Below are 22283 nucleotides of genomic sequence, written 5' to 3' on the forward strand. Positions count from 1 at the left end.
CTATCTATCTATATATCTGTCTGTCTGTTTATCTATCTATCTATATTCATATCATCTACCTGTCTATCTACCTGTCTATCTACCTGTCTATCTACCTGTCTATCTATCTATCTATCTATCTATCTATCTATCTATCTATCTATCTATCTATCTATCTATCTATCTATCTATCTATCTATCTATCTATCTATCTGTCTGTCTGTCTGTCTGTCTGTCTGTCTGTCTATCTATCTATATTCCTATCATCTACCTGTCTGTCTATCTATCTATCTATCTATCTATCTATCTATCTATCTATCTATCTATCTATCTATCTATCTATCTATCTATCTATCTATCTATCTATCTATCTATCTATCTATCTATCTATCTGTCTATCTATCTGTCTGTCTGTCTGTCTGACTACATCTTAGCAACTGCATAGCAACTCCCTGGTATCTACCCAGAGCATCCTCGCAACCACATAGCAAAGCTCTAGTCTAAACCACATAGAAAACCCTAGGAACCACACAACAATGTGCTAAAAATGCTCAAAACACCCTAGAATAGCAATGTTCTAAATCCATGCAGAACACCACAGCAGCTGCATAGCAACACCCTGGCAACCAAACAGAACACCCTGGGACATTCTAGCACCTATTTAGTGCACTAAAAATGCACAAAAAAGTGCTGAAAACAATTTCAAAGCAACATGCTGAAAACAAAGCTCTAGTCTAAACCACCTAGAAAACCCATAGCAACCACAAAGCAACGTGCTAAAAATGCTCAAAACACCTTAGCATAGCAACACCCTGGCAACTGCCCAGAGCACCTTAGTTACCACATAGCAACATTCTAGCAACCATTTAGTGCTGAAAAACCCTAACAACTTTAAAGCAACTGCATAGCAACACCCTGGTATCTACCCAGAGCATCCTAGCAACCACATAGCAAAGCTCTAGTCTAAACCACATAGAAAACCTAGCAACCACAAAGCAACATGCTAAAAACGCACAGATCACCTTAGCAACTGCATAGCAACACCCTGGCAACCACCCACAACACCTCAGCATTGTTTTAATGAGTTTTTTGCACTGGCTTCGTAGTTTCTTCAGAAAAATGAAAAGCTTTAATTGTATTTTTGTTGTATTTATTGTAAATAGCGAGTAGGCAGAGTGAATAACAAAGAAAGAAAGAAGGTAAAGCAGAATGAATCGCAAACGAGTTAAATTGACTCTGAGTTCAAATGTAAATGAGGATAATCTGCACCACAAACGTCTGCCAGCGAACATGCATATTAGTGCCAGCGGAAAGAGAATTTAACCTGCAGCCTCGTGAGAGACCTCATCACAGCGCACACAGACAGCCATTTATTTAAATACAAACTTTGCAAGGTTTGAAAATGTGCATTTAATATAAAAGGACTTGGTTGCAAGTCACGCGTAACTAATTGAAAAGAGAAGAGATTCCACCTTTTAGCCGAATCAAAATAAGCAAACTGGAAAATGAATAGCAAGCTATTTTCTGCCCTGGTAAGTCCTTATAAAGACAGATATATGTTTGTGTGTGTGTGTGTGCGTGTGTTTTTGTGACATATCAGGACACAAATTTGTATAATGACGTGGGTATGACATAGGTATTATAAGGAGAGGGTGACTTATGAGGACATTACCCCATGTCCCCATTTTTCAAAAGGCTTATAAATCATACAGAATGAGTTTTTTTTGTTGAGAAAGTAAAAGTGTTCAGTTTCCTGTGACGGGTAGGTTTAGGGGTAGGGTTGGTGTAGGGCAATAGAAAATATGGAATGTCCCCACAATTCACAAAAACAAACGTGTTTGTGTGTGTGTGTGTGTGTGTGTGTGTGTGTGTGTGTGAGAGTGAGTGAGTGAGTGAGAGATCTTTACCCATCCACTAAACTCAATACTTCAATGACAGGTATGTGTGCTAGTTAAAGACACAGCCAGAACAAACAGAACGAGGAGAGACGCAGATAAAAAGGAAAACAGGAAAGAGCAGGTTGTGAGGAACAAGATGAGTCAGAGACATGGGGGGAGGAGGAAAAAAGAGTGAATACGAAAAGCAAATTAGATAGAGGAAGAGTGCGGGGAGACTAATGCTGCTGAGTAACAAGGGAGAGGAAGCGAGTGGAGATGTTGATTAACACATGGCTGTAGTTCAAGTGACAGAGCTTTTCATGTGTGTTAGAGGCTCTGAGCACTGCTCCTGTACAGCTACACCACTGCACACGATTTCTACATTGTCACCACATGCTATATTCTACACTTCTGCAATGTTTTATTTTCCCCCTGAAGTCCACTTATACTCTTAGTTATGAGTGGGCGTTGTGACCCAAATCTTGTATCACGACACAAGTAATTTTATTTCACAGTAACAGTATGTGATAAAGTTATTTTGTCACAAAGTTATTTTATCTATCTACCTATCTATCATGACTATTTTCTTCTCTTTGACCCTCTTGGCCAGAAGCTATGAAAAAATGCAAATGCAGATATAAACTTGGCCAGTGTTTTCATGCATACATTTCAGAATGCAACAATGCATGAAATTGAGCTTCAGTATTCAGAATCATTCGCTACTGCTGCACATTTAAATTCTCTTTATGTAAATATGATTGGTCATATGTGCTCATGTCACTCCCTTTTTCCTTGACGCCTTCTTTAAAGTTGACATCAAAACAGACCCCATTTACTTTCTTGACAGGCTTTTAAAATGTGTCTTGTTATTTTACATCACTCGTATCTTCTGACGCTTGGTGGTGGACACCTACAGTTTTCCAATCTCATCGTGTCCAGCGTCACAACTGCATCCATAACATGTAATTCAGTTCTGAAGCAGATATGGATGTTAATATAACCATATCCATGACTTCTTTCCATCTTAATACCAGCAGAGCAAGCCCTGCAGTCATTTAAGTTATGAAGTGCTGAAACCCCAACACATTGCTTTTTTGACTATATATATATATATATATATATATATGTGTGTGTGTGTGTGTGTGTGTGTATATTTGTAATCTACTGAGGTGCAGAAATGAAAAAGAAGTGTACTGTATGTGGGAGTTTCTCACTGAAATGAAAAGATATTTTAGAGCGCCTTCGTGGTGCCAAAACACAGTATAAAGAAAGATGGTGAATGTGAGTTTCAATAAATGAGTGTTTTATGAGGATATGTTTTTATCTTTAACACCAGGCTGTGGACTATGAGAGGCGAAGCACCTACTCTCTGGCAGTGGAGGTGCAAAACCCAAACGTCGACTCGCGGTTCCTCAGACGAGGTCCGTTTAAGGACCGGGCTATGGTGCGCATCACTGTTCTTAATGCAGACGAGCCACCTCGGTTCTCCCGCTCTCGGTACCGACTGGATGTGTCGGAAAACTGTCCTCCGGCATGCGTGGTGGGGAGAGTGGCCGCCGTGGACCCGGATACAGGCCTCGGTAACAACATAAAGTAAATACACTGTTTTTACCTTGTTTACTCGGGGTGGTTTGCTTTTATATATACAAGTAAATGGGTGAATCTTACAAGAACACATTTCACCCCAAAATTAATGAAAAATGCAAATATTCTGCATAAAGAAAATGAGGACAATGTTACATTGTTTTGCACATTGACATTATTTTCATGACAATTAAGCACATTTCCTGCATATTCTCATTACCATAATGTGTTCGCACATTTTACTTGTCAGTTTTTTTGTTTTGTTTGTTTGTATTTCCCATTATTCTTAATTGTCAAGCTGATATCTCATTTCTGTAAATACAGTGTTTTTATATTAAAAATTTATCAGCATAAATTATTACTCTTCAATTATACCTTTATGTTCTATAGACATTGTGAAATTTTGTTCTTATTTTTATATGAAGGCCACATTAAAATTATTTTGGAATCTTTCCGCCATGCCTTCATAAATTTATGCTAGTTTTGCAATAAATTGTATGTATTTGTTATTTTTTACCCATTTTCCTAGACTTGAAATTATGAAAATTATTTATTAAAAAAATAAATAAATAAATAAATAAACTAGATATAAAAAAAAGCCATGACTACTATGCTATGTAAAACTTCCTATGCATTTCCACTATTTTGCCACTAAAAAAGGTTTATCAGAGATTTGTGTTGGCTAATTTCAGTAAGAGTCAGTAAAGAGCTTGAGATAAAGTATGAAACGTGACAAAGATAAAACCTTTTAAACAGAATATTTCTATTGTGCATCATTTCCAATTAAGCTGTAATTGTGAAATTATGCAAAAAGTGTGAAAATATTATTTACAAGGTTCCAAAACCATTTGGAAAAGTATGGAATTTTATTTGAGTAATATTCAGGTCTAGATAAGTATGAAAAAAGGAAAACAGAGTATGAGGAGAAAAAAGTATTTCCAGACTATTGGCACTTTTTCAATGTTCAATTTTCTAAGATATAAAAATAAGAATTTATAAAAAATAAATGTATCATACAAGCAGAGTGTTTTCATGGCAAATGTTTAGTGATCATTTAGCGATTATCGAACACAACTGAATGAGTTCAATGTGCACATTTTCATTTAGTTTTTCTTTGCCATAAGCGAGTCTCTTTTGAGCTTCACTCAGACTGTACTTTACTGTGATCGTGCAACATCAAACCACACTTACAGTATCAAACTGATGTGTCACAGGTGAATATATGGAGGTTATAAAGCTTTTTAGATTTCTTCTCATCATATCAGCGCGTATTATCACTTTGAGAAAACCAATGAAAAACAGAGAAAATAAAAATACTTACAGATGGCTGTACTATTATACCAAATATAATGCTTAAAATGTTGTATGAACATTTATATTAAATATGGTCTAGAAAAATATGGACTTTTGAAATGGAAAATTTAGGACACAATTGTATTATTTAATTGTTTATTTAAGGATTAAAAAAGCAATTTCCACCATTGAATGCTCTATATATTGAGATGTGATGGCAATGACAGTTCTTGGCTCTGAAAAATGTAACAATTCTAACATAATGCATCTAAATGCACTGTCCACAGAGAAAGAAAACAAGCAGTGGGAGTGTAAAAGTGTTTATTTTCTACAAGTCCACAAGGACAAACATACCCACAGTTGAATGGTGTTTTTGCATTACAGTAATGAGAATGAGATCTAGTTTTCTTCCTATAGATTTTGTGTAGAAATATCACCTAGACATGTTCCTGACAGGTTTTACCCATACAGCTCATACAGTATTTACATTATTAGTTGTTAGTTATAAATATTGCATCAGGCTTCTATCTTTCACAGGAAGTATGTGGGCCGTTTTCACTTAACTTGCTTAACTGGGTTATTGATGTACTGGCTCCTTTATATCTTCTAATCTGTCTGCCCGCCTTCTTTTATTCCTGTCCATTTCTTCTCAGGTACTCAATTGATCCCGAGTCAGACCCCGAGGCACTGTTCCGTATCGCCTCTGACAATGGTCTCATCACCACGGCGATGGAATTGGATCGGGAACAGGAGCAATGGCATAACATTACTGTCATCGCCACACAGAGAGGTACCAGAACTCCTCGCCTCCACTCTTAAAGGGACATTGCATCAGTTCTGAGCGCTTGACAATTTCACACAGGTAGCAGCATGAAATCAGGCCACAGGAAAGCTATTACTTCTGCAGCGGCTGTGGACATGAAAGCTCATGGCAGAGACACGCGCAAACAGAAGGGGAAGAGAAAAGAATAATAGAATGAAAACTCAAATTGCTTTTGAGTTTGGTCCACCCAAGCTCAAGGTCGCCCGTCTGGGCTCCCCGTTGGCCCTCATAAAACACTATCTTGCATCCTCAGAAGTGTCTGTGAGACTGGAGTGGGTTTGTTCAGCTCATATTCAGTAATTACTTTCATATTAGACACACGCTCTGAGTGCGATAAGTCAGTGTGGCTCTGTTATGGCTTTATATAATGTCATATTCAGAACATCAGATGAGCAAATGATGACGTTCGGGCCACTTCTGGTTGTGATGTAACCTTATGTCCCAAAAGAGCAAAGAGCGTATGGAGAACAGTAACCAGACAGATTGGAGTTAGCTTCTGTTTCATGGTCAGTAAGATTTAGTTGACCTACTTGGGGCTTAAAAGCTTTTGATTTCTAACTCTCTTGCTTTTTTATATAGTGTACTTCTCAGAAGTTCCCATCATGCTGTTCTTTTCTCTTTCTTAGACAGCCCCAACCAAGTTACCAGAGTAGCAGTTTCCATAGAGACACTGGACCTCAATGACAACGCCCCCGAGCTGGATCGACAATACAACACCGCCGTGTGTGACTCCAGCGCTGCTGGACAGGTCAGTGATCTTTGACTCTCTGAAGCCTGCAAATAATGAAGTGTGGTGCGCTTTAAAAGATTACTCTGGCCCAGAAGCGCCCGCTTACAAGGAAGGACTTGTAAGAAAAATATAAAAATAAAATATATAAAACAAAATGAAATAAATAAAATAAATTGTTGCCTAACAACACCCGTTAACAACTGTAAAATTACTAATGCATGTCGTCTCTTGTGGCTTTAGAAAATGGTGGCCAAGCAATGTGATAAAATATTCCAGTTTTACTAAACAGTTCTTCTGCCAAGCAATATAATTGACTGAGATGCTTGATTCTGATTGGTCAATAGCAGCATTCTGCATTAAAATATTATATAGTATAATTAATCGCTGCCCCAGGCAATGATGTCCTATAATAGCTGTTCCTTCTCGCATATTAAAATAATTAACACAAAATAAATCCCTTCAGGGTGAGACCTATTTTTGATCACCCTGTCAGGGTTTATTTTGCAATAATGATCAGCTGACTGTACATTTTTTTTTATTTATAATACTTTCTATATCTGGCCAACCTAGTATGGATGAAGCTGACCCTGTGCTATGTTGTAAAGAGATTTTAACAAAGGCATTTCAGAACAGCAACATTTCGATTTAACTGACTGATGTTATTGATGCCAGTGTACGGTGAGTCAGCCTAAACATAACATGGTGTGTTAGACTTCTAATCCTTGCCGTTCAGTGGGGGGAAAAAATTACTTCATTTGTGCAAATCATGAACAAAGAATAATAATGTCTGCACACTGAAGCTCCAAACAACTCCAAAAATGTATTTAGAAACAGAGCAACATTTCAACCAGTTTTCATCAGGCACAATACCCTTGTGGAGTGAGATGCAACTCTTTATAAGCACATGTGATAAACATTAATTAGAAGAACACTCAGAATACATATAGTGTGCTAGTGTAACGGAGGCCAGCTAGTAAGGGCTGTGGCCTTTAGTGTCCTTGTTAGCACGCCCTGTTACATTGGTGCCGTGACCCAGATGGCAGTGAGGTTGGGGGGAGGTGGGGGGGGAGTGTAATGAATGCACTGACTCTGGAGGCTGTGGTCTTTAGCGTCCTTGTTAGAGTGCCCACCTCTCATGCCAGAAAAGCTGGTTCGAATCCTACTTGGAGTGGTGTGAGTAGAACTGAAGGGGTTACATTGGTGCTCTGATCTGGATGGGAGTGAGGTTTAGGGGGGTGAGTGTCATGGAGGCCATCTAGTAAGAGCTGTGCGAGTAAACCTCACTGCCTTGGCCTCAAAAGGTGCACTAGCAACTGACACTGGAGGATGTGTTCTTTAGCGTCCTTTTTAGCATGCCCACCTCCCAAGCCGGAATCACCAATTTGAATCCCGCTTGGAGTGGTGTGAGTAGAACTGAAGGGGTTACATTGGTGCTGTGACCCAGATGGGAGTGAGGTTTAGGGGGGTGAGTGTAACGGAGGCCAGCTAGTAAGAACTGTGTGAATAAACCTCACTCCCCTGGCCTCAAGAGGCGCACTAGCAACTGACACTAGAGGTTGTGGTCCTTAGCGTTCTTGTTTGCGTGTTCACCTCCAGATTATGTAGTTTGTATGTAAGCTTGTTGTAATTCCCACTCCTGTCCAATAGGTGGCGAGTGCGCTCCAGTGTGGCAGCAGAGCACGAGTTCAGTCTCCAGAATAAAATGAAAACGATGCGCTTGATTACACACAGACGCGCACCCAGTTTAAGTAAATTGTATAATGATAAAGTTACTTATGCATGCTTAAGTTTTTTTATTTTTCTTGCTGACTAAGTTTATGGTCAACAAATGGCTTTTCTGAGGTATAATGTTACGTGACATTGGCAACACTGACGTTGAATTGACGTAATACAGATTTCGGTAAGCTACTGTATCTTTCAACATTTTTTTTTTATTATTTTCATTTATGTTTATTTCGTTCTGTACAGTAGAGGAAAGGATGATCGCATTGACTCACAATCCATGAAAAAGTGTTCAAGATGAAAACTGAAAGTGACGCAGCTTGTCTCTGATCAACTTTCTTTTCATAGTATAAATAAATGCAAACCTATGCCTATTTGCTTACCCTGTAAGTTTGTGAATAAAATGTCTTATCATTAAAATATAAAAATTAAAATGACGGGTAATATTGATTACCGCGGTAGTAAAAATTGGCCACATCACAGCCCTAGTGCCCGGCTCCCATGCCGAAAATGCCGGTTCAAATCCCGCTTTGAGTGGTGCGAGTAAAACCAGAGGGGTTAAATTGATGCCGTGACCCGGATGGGAGTAAGGTTTAGAGCGGTGAGTGTAATGAGCTAGTAAGAGCTGTGTGAGTAAACCTCACTCCCCTAGCCTCAAGAGGCGCACTAGCGACTGACGCTGAAGGCTGTGGTCTTTAGTATCCTTGTTAGCGTTCCCAGCTCCCAAGCTGGAAACGCTGGTTCAAATCCCTCTTTAAGTGGTGTGAGTAGAACCAGAGGGGTTAAATTGGTGCTTTGATCCTGATGGGAGTAAGGTTAAGGGGGGTGAGTGTAATGAGCTAGTAAGAGCTGTGTGAGTAAACCTCACTCCCCTAGCCTCACGAGGCGCACTAGCGACTGACGCTGGAGGCTGTGGTCTTTAGTATCCTTGTTAGCGTTCCCACCTCCCAAGCTGGTTCAAATCCCTCTTAAGTGGTGTTTACATTGGTGCCGTTACCTGGATGGGAGTGAGTGAAATGAAGGAATGAAGGCGGCTAGCTAGTAAGAGCAGTGCAAGTAAACCTGACATCCCCTGGCCTCAAGATGGCCTCCCATGTCGGTTTGTATCCCTTACATTAGACTGGTAATCCTTGCTGTTCAGTCTCAAAAAACTGACTTATTTGTGCAAATCACTGTATCAGTTATTCTTCATTTGCGTTTCAGGTGGTGCAGGTGCTTCGAGCAATAGATAAAGACCAAAGCAGCTCCAACTCTCCCATCCACTTCGGTATTCCCGCAGAGTCCGGCAGTGCACTCAACTTCTCCATCAGAGAGCGAGGAGGTGCGCTCTCCAGATATCTCCTGTCATCCATCCGTCTTTTCTTCCCCATCAGTTTTCCTCATCTCCCTCCCGGTCTCTGTCCAGACATATATCCTCCTTCATTACGCTCATCCATTTATCTTTTTTGTCACATTCTGCTCCGACGAGCACAGCAAACTCCCTTCTCTGTGCTCTAGCAATCCTTTCTTTCATTTTCCTCATTTATCCTGTTCCCCTCTTCAATCTGCCGATTTCTAATTTGCTTAAAGGAATAGTCCACCCCAGAAATAAAATGTATTCATCATTCGTTTCTTTCTAAACCTGCATGCTGTTTTTTTGCAGTGGAACACAAAAGGGGAAATTTAAGAAATCTGGTGTGAGGAAAATATCTGTATTATATAAAATATGATATGATAATAATATAATAATGTATTGTATGTATGAATATAACAAATTTAATTAGTAAATAATTAGTATACATATATATAATTATAAGCATACAAAAACATTTATTATTATATAAATATTTATATCTATTCCTCACACAAATCCTTTTCGTTTACTTATCCATAATGTGTCACATGATTGATGGTTGTTTATTTTCCATCTCTTTTGCTTCCAGACCACACAGCGAGTTTGGTGCTTTTGTCGTCCCTGAAGGCTCATCCTCGCTCTTCCTCTTTACCTGCTCTAAAAATACCCATAATGCTCCGTGACGGTGTGTCAGACCTCAGCAGCACAGGAACGATTACCGTTACAGTCTGTCCGTGCCAAAACGGAGGCATGTGGGCAGAGGAACGAAAACAACAAACGGACGAGAAGGATAAACCATCTGTGCCGGACTGGGAGAGGCAAGCGGTGTGTTTGCCTTTACCGTCAAACTCCTCCCTGCTGGGAATCAGCTCGGCCGCCATGTTGGCGATCCTGGCCTGTGCATCAACTCTTCTGGGTCAGTTTTGTTTTTCAGTCCATTTCGTCAGGTTCATGATTGCTACTCACCCTTCGCTCCACCTCTACATCCGGCTGGTTTAATGATGTGTTGTTGCTACATCTGTCCATCACTCCCTGTCCTCATCCACCATTGCCTCCTGGCGTGTCTTAAAATTGCTGCTTTTCTTCCATATATGCAAGTTTTTGTGGGTCGTTCAAACTTTCCGCCAAGCTGTCTCATTGTTTCTGCTCTGTTTGTCAGTTGGGCTTGCTAATGAACATGTTTGGGTTTGATTTCTGCACTAAGTCAGTCATAATAAATAGCATTTGATGAGTGCTGATGGCATCGTATGGCATTTTGAGATTGTGGAACAGCCATTTCCCTCCCTCTGGGTACCCCAAATGACATTGAACACTCAAACCCAACTAAGTAATAGGTGGAATAGGCATTTTCTACAAATACACTTCGGTGTCTTACAGTTTAGCAATATGGCAACATATAATTTTCCTTCACTTTTTCACCTCAACATAATGCTTTGTTGCAAATAAAAGGGCAGTCTTTTAAATAACTATAATATACTCCTTCAAAACTCCTAGGAGTCATCTTTACATGGACCCTTGCTGAAATGCTCCACAAATTGCTTTATTAAACACATTTGTTATGTAAAAAATTATTTTCATTAAGTTATTTGGTTGTTGTTGATCACAACAACTGTTAACAACTTTATCTAACATAGTTTTACAGAAAATTTAGAAAGCATGAACTGCAGCATAAGGGGAAAATGGCTTGAAATTGGAACCGCACTAATGTATTTTCTCACTGGGAATTTTATAGATATTGCCATCAGTTACATTATTACATTTTCTTGAAGTGTTTACCATGATATAATTGCATTTCTGCAGAAATAACACAATTACCTAGTCTGGCTATCACCAGACCAAGCTCAATTTAAAATTGAACATTAGTCTGGGGAGTTTGCTATCTATTTCCTACTGCACAAGAGGCGTGATCAACGAGCATTAGTCACGCAATTGGATAGTCCTTCAACCAATCAGATCAACGATCCGGGTGACGTACTTTGCAGCGCGATTAGTGATGGGAAGTTCAATTCTTTTCCGCGAACCAGTTCTTTCGGACAGTGCGATTCAATAAATCGGTTGAAAAAAAAAATGGTTCACCGGTTCTTTTACGCTCCGACGTAATGACGTCATCCGCGATGACGTCGTCTATCGCGGGCCGGGTTGAAAAAACAAGTGATTCAAATATATAAAGTTAGTAATCATAACATCAGTCAACTAAAACATTATAATCTGAAGCGTTTCTTACAATTTAGTTTTGCATCTAAAGCATCCAAACACATATACAGGCAGTGATGTGAAAGTTTTACAGTTATAAAGTGAATAAATTAGTCTTCATCAGCGCAGAAACCATGAAACCCCCTGCATTATGATTAAATAAACTTACGTTTCGCCAGATTGGCCCCTCATTCGAGTCCTCTCATAGCATCAGTTGTCCTAGTTAGCCGTTGCTGCGATGTTACTGTTCGGTAGCTTCAGATCACACGCTGAATCACGCATGCGCAGTATCATCAGCTCATCGGTTCTCAAATCTGACACGTCCGAAAGAAGCCGTTCTTCTGTTGTGTACTGATGATCAGAAAACCGTTGCAACCGATTCTACTCGAGAACGAGATTGATGTTGCGTTCCAATTCGCCTACTTATACTACGCCCTAAAAGTATGTACTCTTTCTGTGAACAAAAAGTACTTACTTTTGAGTGTGTAGCAAAAGAGTAGACAAGCTTTGGGACATACTAACATGTCATACAATTGCGTCAATTCTCTCTGTCGCATCCTGTCACCGTAAACTGGCCTGTCAATCATCTTACATCCTCCACATTTCATTTAGCTAATTTCCTATCGTATCGGAGAGAAATGCAGTACGTTGATCTGCAGTCGCGGGTCTTTAATGTGGAGAACTCTCCTCATATTAATGCATAATGATGCTTTTAAAAGTTAATGGCCATTCGGATCTTTATAAAAGTCCACACTGGTATTTGCAGATGAAAAATTACACGGGTAACATTAAATATATATTTTCTATCAGGTTAAACTGATTATTAGTCACTCAAATCTCTCAGCGTCGATCGCGCGTATCCGCCATGTTTTGTAGTTTTTTTAACACTTTTTACTCGTGTTTGTAGTTCTGAACTGAATCCTCGTCCAACGCGCAATGGGTTGTGGGCAATATTAGCCTTTATAGTGTGCACGGATCCACACTTCGAAAATCTACCGGAAATAGTAGACCATCCGGGGACTTTTGGCATACTCTTTTCAACATACTATGCTTTGGGACACACTTATTTTAATCTCACATACTATTTAGGATGGATAGTATGGACATTGGAACGCAGGGTGAGATTCAAGAACCGCGAGAGCAATTCAAAAGGAGTCGCCAGTTTGCTCTCGCTGTAGTTTGATTACGTCATTTTTAATCTTTATATCACCTTGTTTAGAAATTAAAGCTGTCCATGGATTATTTATGAAACAAATAAATGTTTAGTTTGATAAATCTAATTTCAATCTTTAAAAAAAATAACTTGAAAGCACAACTGCACAACTTTTACTATATTGCTTTTTAAATAATATTAATATAGAAAAATGAATTTGTAGAACTATTTCTGAACATTAGTTTGATCTGTGTACAAAATATTATGTTCTTTTTGGCATGTAGTTTATTATGTGCAGTATTATGTACAGTATTTTATGCTATTAATCTGCTATGGTGTATTTGGAAAAGTACAATAAACTTTTTGTATTTTGAATTAAGTCATAAACATATTTTCAGTATGTTTTATATTATCACACTGTCCGATGTTCAACAAAACTTGACTAACGTGCTTTTCGTTCACTTGAAAAGTTAAACGCATGCGCAATATCATCAGCTCACCGGTTCTCAAATCAGACATGTCCGAAAGAAGCGGTTCTCGGTTGTGTACTGATGATCCGAAAACCGCTGCAAACGGTTCTTGACTCGAGAACGAGAACGGTTACAGGCCGTGTATGTTCGTTCGTGTACGCCGCGCATGCGCACTCATATCAGCTGCTCTGCAGCTCGTGCCCATCATCATCAGTTCTCTCTTTACAGCAGGTTAAATCACTGTACTGTTGGAGTAACTGAATAACTCTGGGATGTTGGTTTATTTCGAGAGGTAGTGTCATGCACGTCAAAAAGTGAGTAACTTTAGTAATTTGTGAATTCATGTTTGCTTACTGAAGATGCGAACTGTTTGGAACGATTCAGACCGATTTGGTGAACTGGTTCAACCGGTTCACTGAAAAGAACCGGTTAAAAAGAACGATTCGTTAGCGAACCGGACATCACTAAGAGCGACGCGAAAACTCCAGACAGGTTTACCGTGTCTCAATCAGCTCCCTAGTTCAGTAGTCTGGGCACTGATCAGGGAATCAGCCACATTCACTTTCATGATATACTGATTCACAACCTAGGGAACTGATCGAGATGCAGGGTTAGTTTGTATTGGTTTGTAGCATTGATCCGCGGTTTGCAGAAGCAGCAATGGCATCGAGCGATTTTTGCAGGTTGTGCAAAAAAACAAGTGATCGGTATTTACACCCACTTGAGCAATTTGTTTGCTAACTAAAGAAGTCATTCAGCATCATCGAGAGGTTAAAAGGCGACTCTGATACTGTTCTGGTTCAGTGTAAATGAACACGGAATATAGCCGCCCTAAACTACGTCATTGTCATGACAACCAAAAAGAATCCCAGTCAGCTCAGGCGGCGCGGGATTCAAGAAGCAGGGAGACGAAACATATATAGCAAATAATAAAAATATTGTCTACCATCAAGGGGCATTGAAGTAAAAGAGTCCTGTACTCACATCGTGAAGCAAACCACCAAAATAACAGCAGAGAATCATTGTGTGTCATTAATTGCTGTTTGTAATCTTCCTATGAAGAGACTGTCGGATCAACGCTCTGCTACATTTCTCTCAGATAAGGAAAATGCTTAACACAATCTGCGTTCACGGTCGTGCGAGAGACGGGTAGATCAGATAGAGTTTGAAAGCTGCTTGCCGTCGCTTCTCTATAGTCAGCGCGTTATACCCGCCAATAGCGAGCAAGGTGGATAAGCCAGTCTGTGATTGGTTCCCGCAAAAGTGTAACAGCGCAGCAGAAATGAATGCAGGGGTTTCCAGACTGAGTGGCAGAGCGAAATCAAATCGCCGGCAGATCAGGCTGGGTTTACCCAGACTAACAATTAACATATGTATTTTGTTTTTCTTTTCAGTCAAAAATGAAAAATGAACAGTTAGAAAAAGCATTTAGGAATGACATGGAAAAAACCTTGATAATGATTCACTCAATTTTAGTTTTAAAGAAATGTCAATTTAGTAAAGTATAAATTTATCATTTTTAAGATGAAATAATAGTTTTTGAACTATTTTCATTGTACTACAGAGTTGCTGTATGGCAATGTTTCCCCCATTTTCCACCTCTTTTTCTCAAATATCTTTGAATATATTTTTTTTAGAGCTATTTTTAAACTGACAGTTTTCGAATCATTGCATCAGAAGTTAGCACTGAAACTAAAACTAATCATATTGGTAACTTTGAATACCTGATATTATATTATATTTGTTCTGACTGAAGGTCTAGATGCAGGTTTTCCATTAAAGTGTTTAAGGTTTATTCTTTTAACAACAATATAGAAGAAACATTGATAATGATTGACTTGATTAAATAAATATTAATTTAGTTAAAGGAGATATTAATAATTTTTAACAAAACTACTTTTTGGATTATTTTCCATTGTGGTACAGAGTTCCCATATGGCAAGTTTCTTGCTTTCAAGACAGAGTAAAGTTATAACATAATTTTCACGACACTCAAATGTATCTAATATGATAAACAGAGCTGCGTTACCTCATACTCATGACCGGAAAAGCGGAAGCAGCTCCGGTGACTGTGGCATAATAAAAGTCCCGCTGCTCGTGAGGCGTGTGTTGTGCAATCGCTCCAGCTCCTCGTTCAGCTCCCACAATACTCGCTCCTGCTCTGCTTCATACTACAGTAATGTTAATAATCACATCCATGAACATGATTTCTTCCCGAGTCCTATCCCAATTGTTTTCCGCCGGCTATGAGGTGAAGACCACATGTCCCAAGATTCTGCGCTCAAACTTGGCATCATCAAGCTACGCCTTTGTTTTGAATAGGCCTCTAGCGACCTCTAGCGGACAAAAAAATATTACATATTACTTTAACTTAAAACTAATTAGCTATCTAAAATATGATGTTTACCTTCCTAAGGTTGACTGTGAACAATCTCTGAGGATTATGCATCTCTTTTTTACTGAAAAACAAGAAATTGGCTATTTTGTACCCTGTCCAGCCTATGTATCTTCCTGTGGCTCAAACAGTGGAGCATGGCGCTAACAAAACCAGGGTCATTGGTTCAATTTCCAGGGAACGCATGAATTGGGGGGAAAAAATGAATGCAGTGCAAGTTGCTCTGGATAAAAGTGTCAGTCAGATGCTTAAATTTAATGCATGACTTTATCCACAGAAAGTGGCAATAATCAATGTTCCCTCTGCGCCTGTGCGCGACCGCACACTTCTGAAGATTTACGTGTGTGGTGATGGTGTGGGTTTCAGGGATGTTTAGATAACTATAAAAGAGTTAAAGTTAACTTTTTTCTTAAAAATACTTAGCTATCAGATCTGTTTAAATGCTTCAGTTTGTTTTCACTATATAACATATTAAAGGGTTAGTTCACCCAAAAATGAAAATTCTGTCATTTATTACTTACCCTCATGCCGTTCCAGACCTGTAAGACCTTCGTTTATCTTCAGAACACAAATTAAGATATTTTAGTTAAAATCCGATGGCTCAGTGAGGCCTCCATAATGGCATGGCGTCTGCGCAGATGGTTACTGAGGTAAGTTGTATTTCCAAAATACTTCAAATCGCATTTACACTGTCTGCAGACTGCAACTGACTTATCAATCTTTCCTTTTTTTTTTTTTTTTTTTTTGTGAAAACCAAAGTATTCCCAAACCTTTGACCTAATGTTGGCTGGTGCCTTGCAAATTTCGTCTTCGTTGCTCTCCATGGTGTTGCATTTATACGAATGACAACAAACGGGCGCGAATTTGAGAGTAGTGACGTAATCCTCCGCGCCACTGTAGTGAGGGCGCACTTGACTACGCAGACGCCACTAATTTATTTTATATTTATTTTTTTAACATTATGCATCGTTATAAAATCGCGATTCATTCGATTTTTTTTTTTATTTATAATCGAAAATCGACATAAACAAACGATTCACGATTCAAAATCCATGTTTCAAGATCGATGCATATGCATCGGCAGGATTTGTAATCGATGCATCGAGAAAATGAATGAATCGTTAAAGCCCTACTCCATAGGAAGCAATGTCATTTCCTCTCTCAAAATCCATAAAGGTACTAAAAACATATTTAAATCGGTTCATGTGAGTACAGTGGTTCAGTATAACATTATAAAGCGACGAGAATATTTTTGGAGAGCCAAAAATAACTAAATAACGACTTATTTAACGTTAGTGATGGCCGATTTCAAAACACTGCTTCTTGAAGCACAAGTGAATCAGTGTGTCGAATCATGATTCGGATCGCGTTTAAAACTGCCAACGGCTGAAATCACGTGACTTTGGCGCTCCGAACAGCAGATTCGACACACTGATTCACTGTGCTCTGATGCTTTCTGAAGCAGTGTTTTGAAATTGGCCATCACTAAATAAGTCGTTATTTTGTTATTTTTGGCGCTCCAAAAATATTTTCATCGCTTTATAATATTAATATTGAACCACTGAACTCACATGAACTGATTTAAATATGTTTTTAGTACATTAATGGATCTTGAGAGAGGAAATGTCATTGCTCCCTATGGAGGCCTCACTGAGCCATCGGATTTTAAGTAAAATATCTTAATTTGTGTTCTGAAGATTAACGAAGGTCTTAAGGGTGTGAAACGGCATGAGGGTGAGTAATAAATGACAGGATTTTCATTTTTGGGTGAACTAACCCTTTAAAACAAATGGAAGCATTTAAACTGATATAATACTGTATATCAGTCTAAATATTTAAATAATATATTATATTTTATTGTATTATAATGTAAGCCTAATAAAAAATTGATCTCACAAGGGGATTGTTTAGGGCTCCTTGCCTTGAAAAATCTTGAAACCTCCTGGTATATAAAATCTGGGAAATACATAAGCAATAAACATGTAATTTTGATGGTTTAACACTGTCTGTTGCTAATAATTGACTGTACAAAAACAGATTATGGTTGTTCCAAACCATCATTGTAACTGCTCATATTATATTATTATAAAGAATTGAACTGTCCTGCAGGAGGACAGAAATTATTTTAATAGAATTTCTTGGTAAAGGCTGGTACAGTTAATACAGCAATGTGAAAAATCTCAAGTAACCTAAAATGTGCTTAATTTAGTGACTGAACTGCTTGTTTTAAAACATATTATTTAATAAATCACTAAGTTACGTCAAGGGTCAAATAAAATAGAAACGGCACATTAAAGTGAAATGTTACAGTTGCATGATAAAACCATTTTTTTTTGTGTGTGTGTGTGTGTGTGTGTTTACGTTCATTGTACAGGTCTGATATAAAGTATATTTTTGCTCAGGTGGCCAAAATGTGCACTCAACAGAGAAAAGTTTTGCTCAGCGAGAAAAAATTAGAGGGAACATTGGCAATAACGTGTTTTTTCTCGCTCTCTTGTGTCCAATAGTGGTGGCTGCGCTTTCGCTATCATTGCGAAGGCAGAAACGGGACACTCAGTCTCCTGTGGAGGATGATGAGATCAGGGAGAACATCATCACGTATGATGACGAGGGAGGCGGGGAGGCGGACACGGCCGCTTTCGATATCGCGACCCTGAAGAGCGCCCCCCAGAGCATGCGGAGGGCACAACGGCTTCAAGACAGCAAGAATATGTGAGTGTGTTTGATGCTCACATAAATAGACGTCTCATTTCTTCATTCGAAGCGCCTCTGATTTAATGCTGGCACTATCTGATCTTTCAAATCACATGTCATTTCTTGACATTTGGCTTAGAAAATGCCATATTATATTATTAGCCCATGTGAATCATTCGGCTGACATTCACGACAAACACAGACTTGTCTATCTTTCTCTGAAATCTCTTGTTACTCTAAATGCATTCAGTTACACTAAATGATGTTAACTGTTTATCTGATTAATGAGGGCTCTGTACTCAGGGGTGTGTGTGTGTGTGTGTGTGAGTGTGATTTAATGAGCCTTCACAATGCAAATCTGACAGCTGTTTCAGTGCAAAGTTCATCTAGTTAATATTTATGCTGTTCAAACCCACACGGTGTTCTAGTCCTCTATCCATCATATTCCTGTTTGATGTCATTGTAATACTCCTGGGCAGGTTGAAGAAAGTACTTCACATGCAACTATTTTTAAAGATACCACTGACAGTTTTTCAATTGTTGCACCAGAAGTTACCACTGGGACTACAACAAATCTTTTAATTGAAACAAAACAACTTACTGGTAACTTAGAGGCATCTGGTTTTGGTGTAACAGTAGGAATGCAGTTTTCCTTTAAAAGCCCCATTAAATGCTTGGAGCTGTGCAGTTTTCCTGAATTTGGTGATGTGTTTCCTAATTTGCTTTATGCAATATTTGCACATTTCTGCCACATAAAAAAATCATGCATTGGTAAATCATTATTATGACATAAATGTCGAAATTGAGATAATAAATCAATTATGAGATCAAAAGTCAAAACTGTAAGATACTGTTATAATTTTGGGATACAGTTGAAATTGACAAGTCAAAATATGAGACACTAAGTTGAGATAAAAGTTGAAATTATGATATACTAAGTCATAATTATGTTAAAAAGTAGAAATTTTGTCATAATTTATCTCATTTCTTTCATATTTTTGACATTATGAGTTACTGTCATAATTGAGATAAAAGGTTAAAATTGTAAGATACTGTCATAATTTTGAGAAAGTTGAAAATAATGAAATTATGAGATAGAAGTTGAAATTGACAAACTAAGTAATAATTCTGGGGAAAACGTTGAAATTATGACACCAAGTCATAATTATGATACCTTTTTTATTTTTTGTCATATCTTTAACATAAGTCTACATTATGAGTTACTGTCATAATTGAGATAAAAAGTCAAAATTGTAAGATACTGTCATAATTTTGAAATGAATGAAGTGTTATAAATATGACAAGTAAAAAATAAGACACTTAAGTCATAATTAGCTAAAAATTAGATTAAAAAATGCAAAATTATGAGATACAAGTTTAAATTGATAAACTAAGTAATAATTCTGAGGAAAAAGTTGAAAATATGACATACTAAGTCATAATTATGAGTTAAAAAGTTGAAATTTTGTCATAATTATATTTTATTTCTTTTTATGTCATATTTTCGACACAAGTCAACATTATGAGATACTGTCATAATTGATATAAAAAGTCAAAATTGTAAGATAATGTCATAATTTTTAGATAAAGTTGAAATTGACAGTTATAATTATGACAAGTCAAAAAATTAGACACTTAAGTCGTAATTAGTTAACAATTAGATAAAAATTTAAATATCTGTGGAAAAAGTTGAAATGATGACATTCTAAGTCATAATTATGAGTTAAAAAGTTGAACAGTTAATCTAACATAGTTTTAACTGCAGCATAATGGAAAAATTGCTTGAAATTGGAACCGCACTAATGTATTTTCTCACTGGGAATTTTTTATATTGGCATCAATTACATTATTACATTTTTTGGAAGTGTTTACCATGATATAATTGCATTTCTGTCAATTATCATTTGTACTTTGTTTTTTCTTTTCAGACAAAAATGAAAAAAGGTTGAAATTCCATGTCATAATCAATTTTTTATCTTGTAATTTCTTTTTATGTCATATTTTCAACTTCAACTTTTTTCTTATGTGGCAGAAATGGGATTCCATATGCTAAACTAATTAAATCATTTTCATTTCTAATTTTCTATTTTATTGTAACAGGTATTCTCAGGATAACCTGGACAGCGTCAGAACCTTCAGCTGGAGTCAGAGTTTGGGTTTGGACCCACGCCGTCCCGTCTCTGCACCCCTCTACGGACGGTACTGCTACAGCATCCAGACCCTTCCAGCTCCCAGAAACAAACTCGGCCCGTTAAACTCCAGGCTGGACCTCGCCAAACTGCCGTACGTTCTCCCCGGCAGCCAAGGCCAGTCCTGCGGACCTTTAGAATCCGGTTCCGTGTTTATTGACAAAAGCAGGGATGGATCAGAACATAAAGGAGCACATGGATCCACCGACAGCATTCCGAAAGAGAGCGAGACAGGAAGTGAGGTCATCTCTGAGAGCCACACACTCAGCCAGGATCAGGTAAACTAACATTTATCACATCTTATAGAGTGCAACAGCATCTTACCGACAGCAAACTTTTCAATGGTAGTGTATAAGCTATTAAAATTGCCTGAGGTTTAAATATTTGATGTTCCTAACCATTTTCTGTTGTTTTCTCTCTCAGTCTGTTCATTCAGACCAGGTTCTGTTCGTGAAGGGCTCTTGTCAGAGCGGTTCCTGCTCCGAGGCTTCCAGCTCTTCAGTGGGCCATAAACCTGAGTCGTCCCCTCACTGCTTGACCACGCGAGCCTCCATTTCCACCATCACCACGGACGACTCCACCCCCGCCTCGGCTTTGGACAAGAACGAAGACGTTACACCCATCAGCACCAGCCAGAGCACAGCCAGCCTCGTCACGACGGAGATGCCGTTCAGAACGATGGAAGGTACTCTGCTGAGGGGCGGCGGAGGGATACCTTTGCCCGGGACGACGCTTCTCTACCCAGAAGCTGCTGGACTAATGGGCTTGTACGGGTCAGGCGGGCAGAACTATGTGCCACACCTAGTGATGCCCCTCCCAGGAGGGGTGGGGCTGTATGAAAGGGGGTGGGGTTTGGGGAATGGGAAGGTTGGACAAGCGAACTCAGAAAAGGCAAGCGGCGATTCGTTGACTAACAGAATGGGCGACTTCCTGCAACATAGGCTAGCCCTGGTGACCTTTGACCCCATGCAGCCGCCATACGACTCGCTGCAGACGTACGGATTGGAGGGGGGCGGCTCCGAGGCAACGTCTCTCAGCTCGCTCGAAAGCGAGGCCGAAAAAGATACAGAGGGACAGAAAGACAGATTTGAGGAATGGGGACCCAAGTTTGACAGGCTGCTTGATATTTTCAGGCAACGAGCGAAGGAAAAAGAGGATAACAGAAAGCACGAGGGTGAATTTTTTAACGAAGAACAGGAGGAAATGAACAAGACAGAAACGAGCAAAGAGGACGAAACAACTGAATCGAACGAGACACGGCGGGTCGAGGAGGAAAACCTAGAAGAAATGGAACAAATGCAAAACAGAAAGAGACACTAAAGAGGAAATGGGAACAAAGAAGAAGGATGTGATGTCACATCGTGAGCGTTCAAAAGCAATAAGTGCTGAAAGGAGCCAATGAGCACAATCCGGACAAAGAGAATTTTATATGGAGCTGCCAAAACCCAGTATGTCAGTGTTTTAGAGGAGCAGACGGTCTTATGTAAGTCACTCGCTCAGTTTCACACGCGTCCAGCCACACATGCAGTTGTACAATATAAGCTCATCTTTATATTGATAAATCTTTTATTTATTTCCAGGTTTAAATCTCAGATTTGCATTGTGGTTTCAGATTTTTATACACGGCATTAACAAGTGTTTTTCTGCTCTCGCATTGTGAAAAAGACAACAGACACGCTCTTACAATCTGCTCACTTGATTTAATCAATATCTGATTATGTATCAAATTATTTCTCTGTGTTATTTTAGTATGCTATTATTTATATACTGTTGTAGTATTTATTAATAGTTTGAATTAGCTTGTATTTTTATAATTTTTTTTTTTTTAGCTTTTTCAGATTTTGTCAG

At 38.6% G+C, this 22283-nt stretch overlaps 1 protein-coding gene across 1 annotated transcript in view; it reads left to right on the plus strand.

The window, feature by feature from the left end:
• LOC137008806 (cadherin-24) overlaps window positions 1–21755 on the plus strand; it is a 79894-nt gene extending 58139 nt beyond the window's left edge. Inside the window, exons 6-13 of the mRNA XM_067370521.1 lie at window positions 3193–3449; window positions 5387–5523; window positions 6183–6304; window positions 9212–9329; window positions 9931–10257; window positions 18060–18264; window positions 20347–20713; window positions 20859–21755. Coding sequence (XP_067226622.1) covers window positions 3193–3449; window positions 5387–5523; window positions 6183–6304; window positions 9212–9329; window positions 9931–10257; window positions 18060–18264; window positions 20347–20713; window positions 20859–21755 — 2430 coding nt within the window. The remainder of the gene's footprint in view (window positions 1–3192; window positions 3450–5386; window positions 5524–6182; window positions 6305–9211; window positions 9330–9930; window positions 10258–18059; window positions 18265–20346; window positions 20714–20858) is intronic.
• The last annotated feature ends 528 nt before the right edge of the window (window positions 21756–22283 follow it).

The sequence above is a fragment of the Chanodichthys erythropterus genome, chromosome 20 (assembly GCF_024489055.1).
Source record: "Chanodichthys erythropterus isolate Z2021 chromosome 20, ASM2448905v1, whole genome shotgun sequence".
Classification (NCBI taxonomy): Eukaryota; Metazoa; Chordata; class Actinopteri; order Cypriniformes; family Xenocyprididae; genus Chanodichthys; species Chanodichthys erythropterus.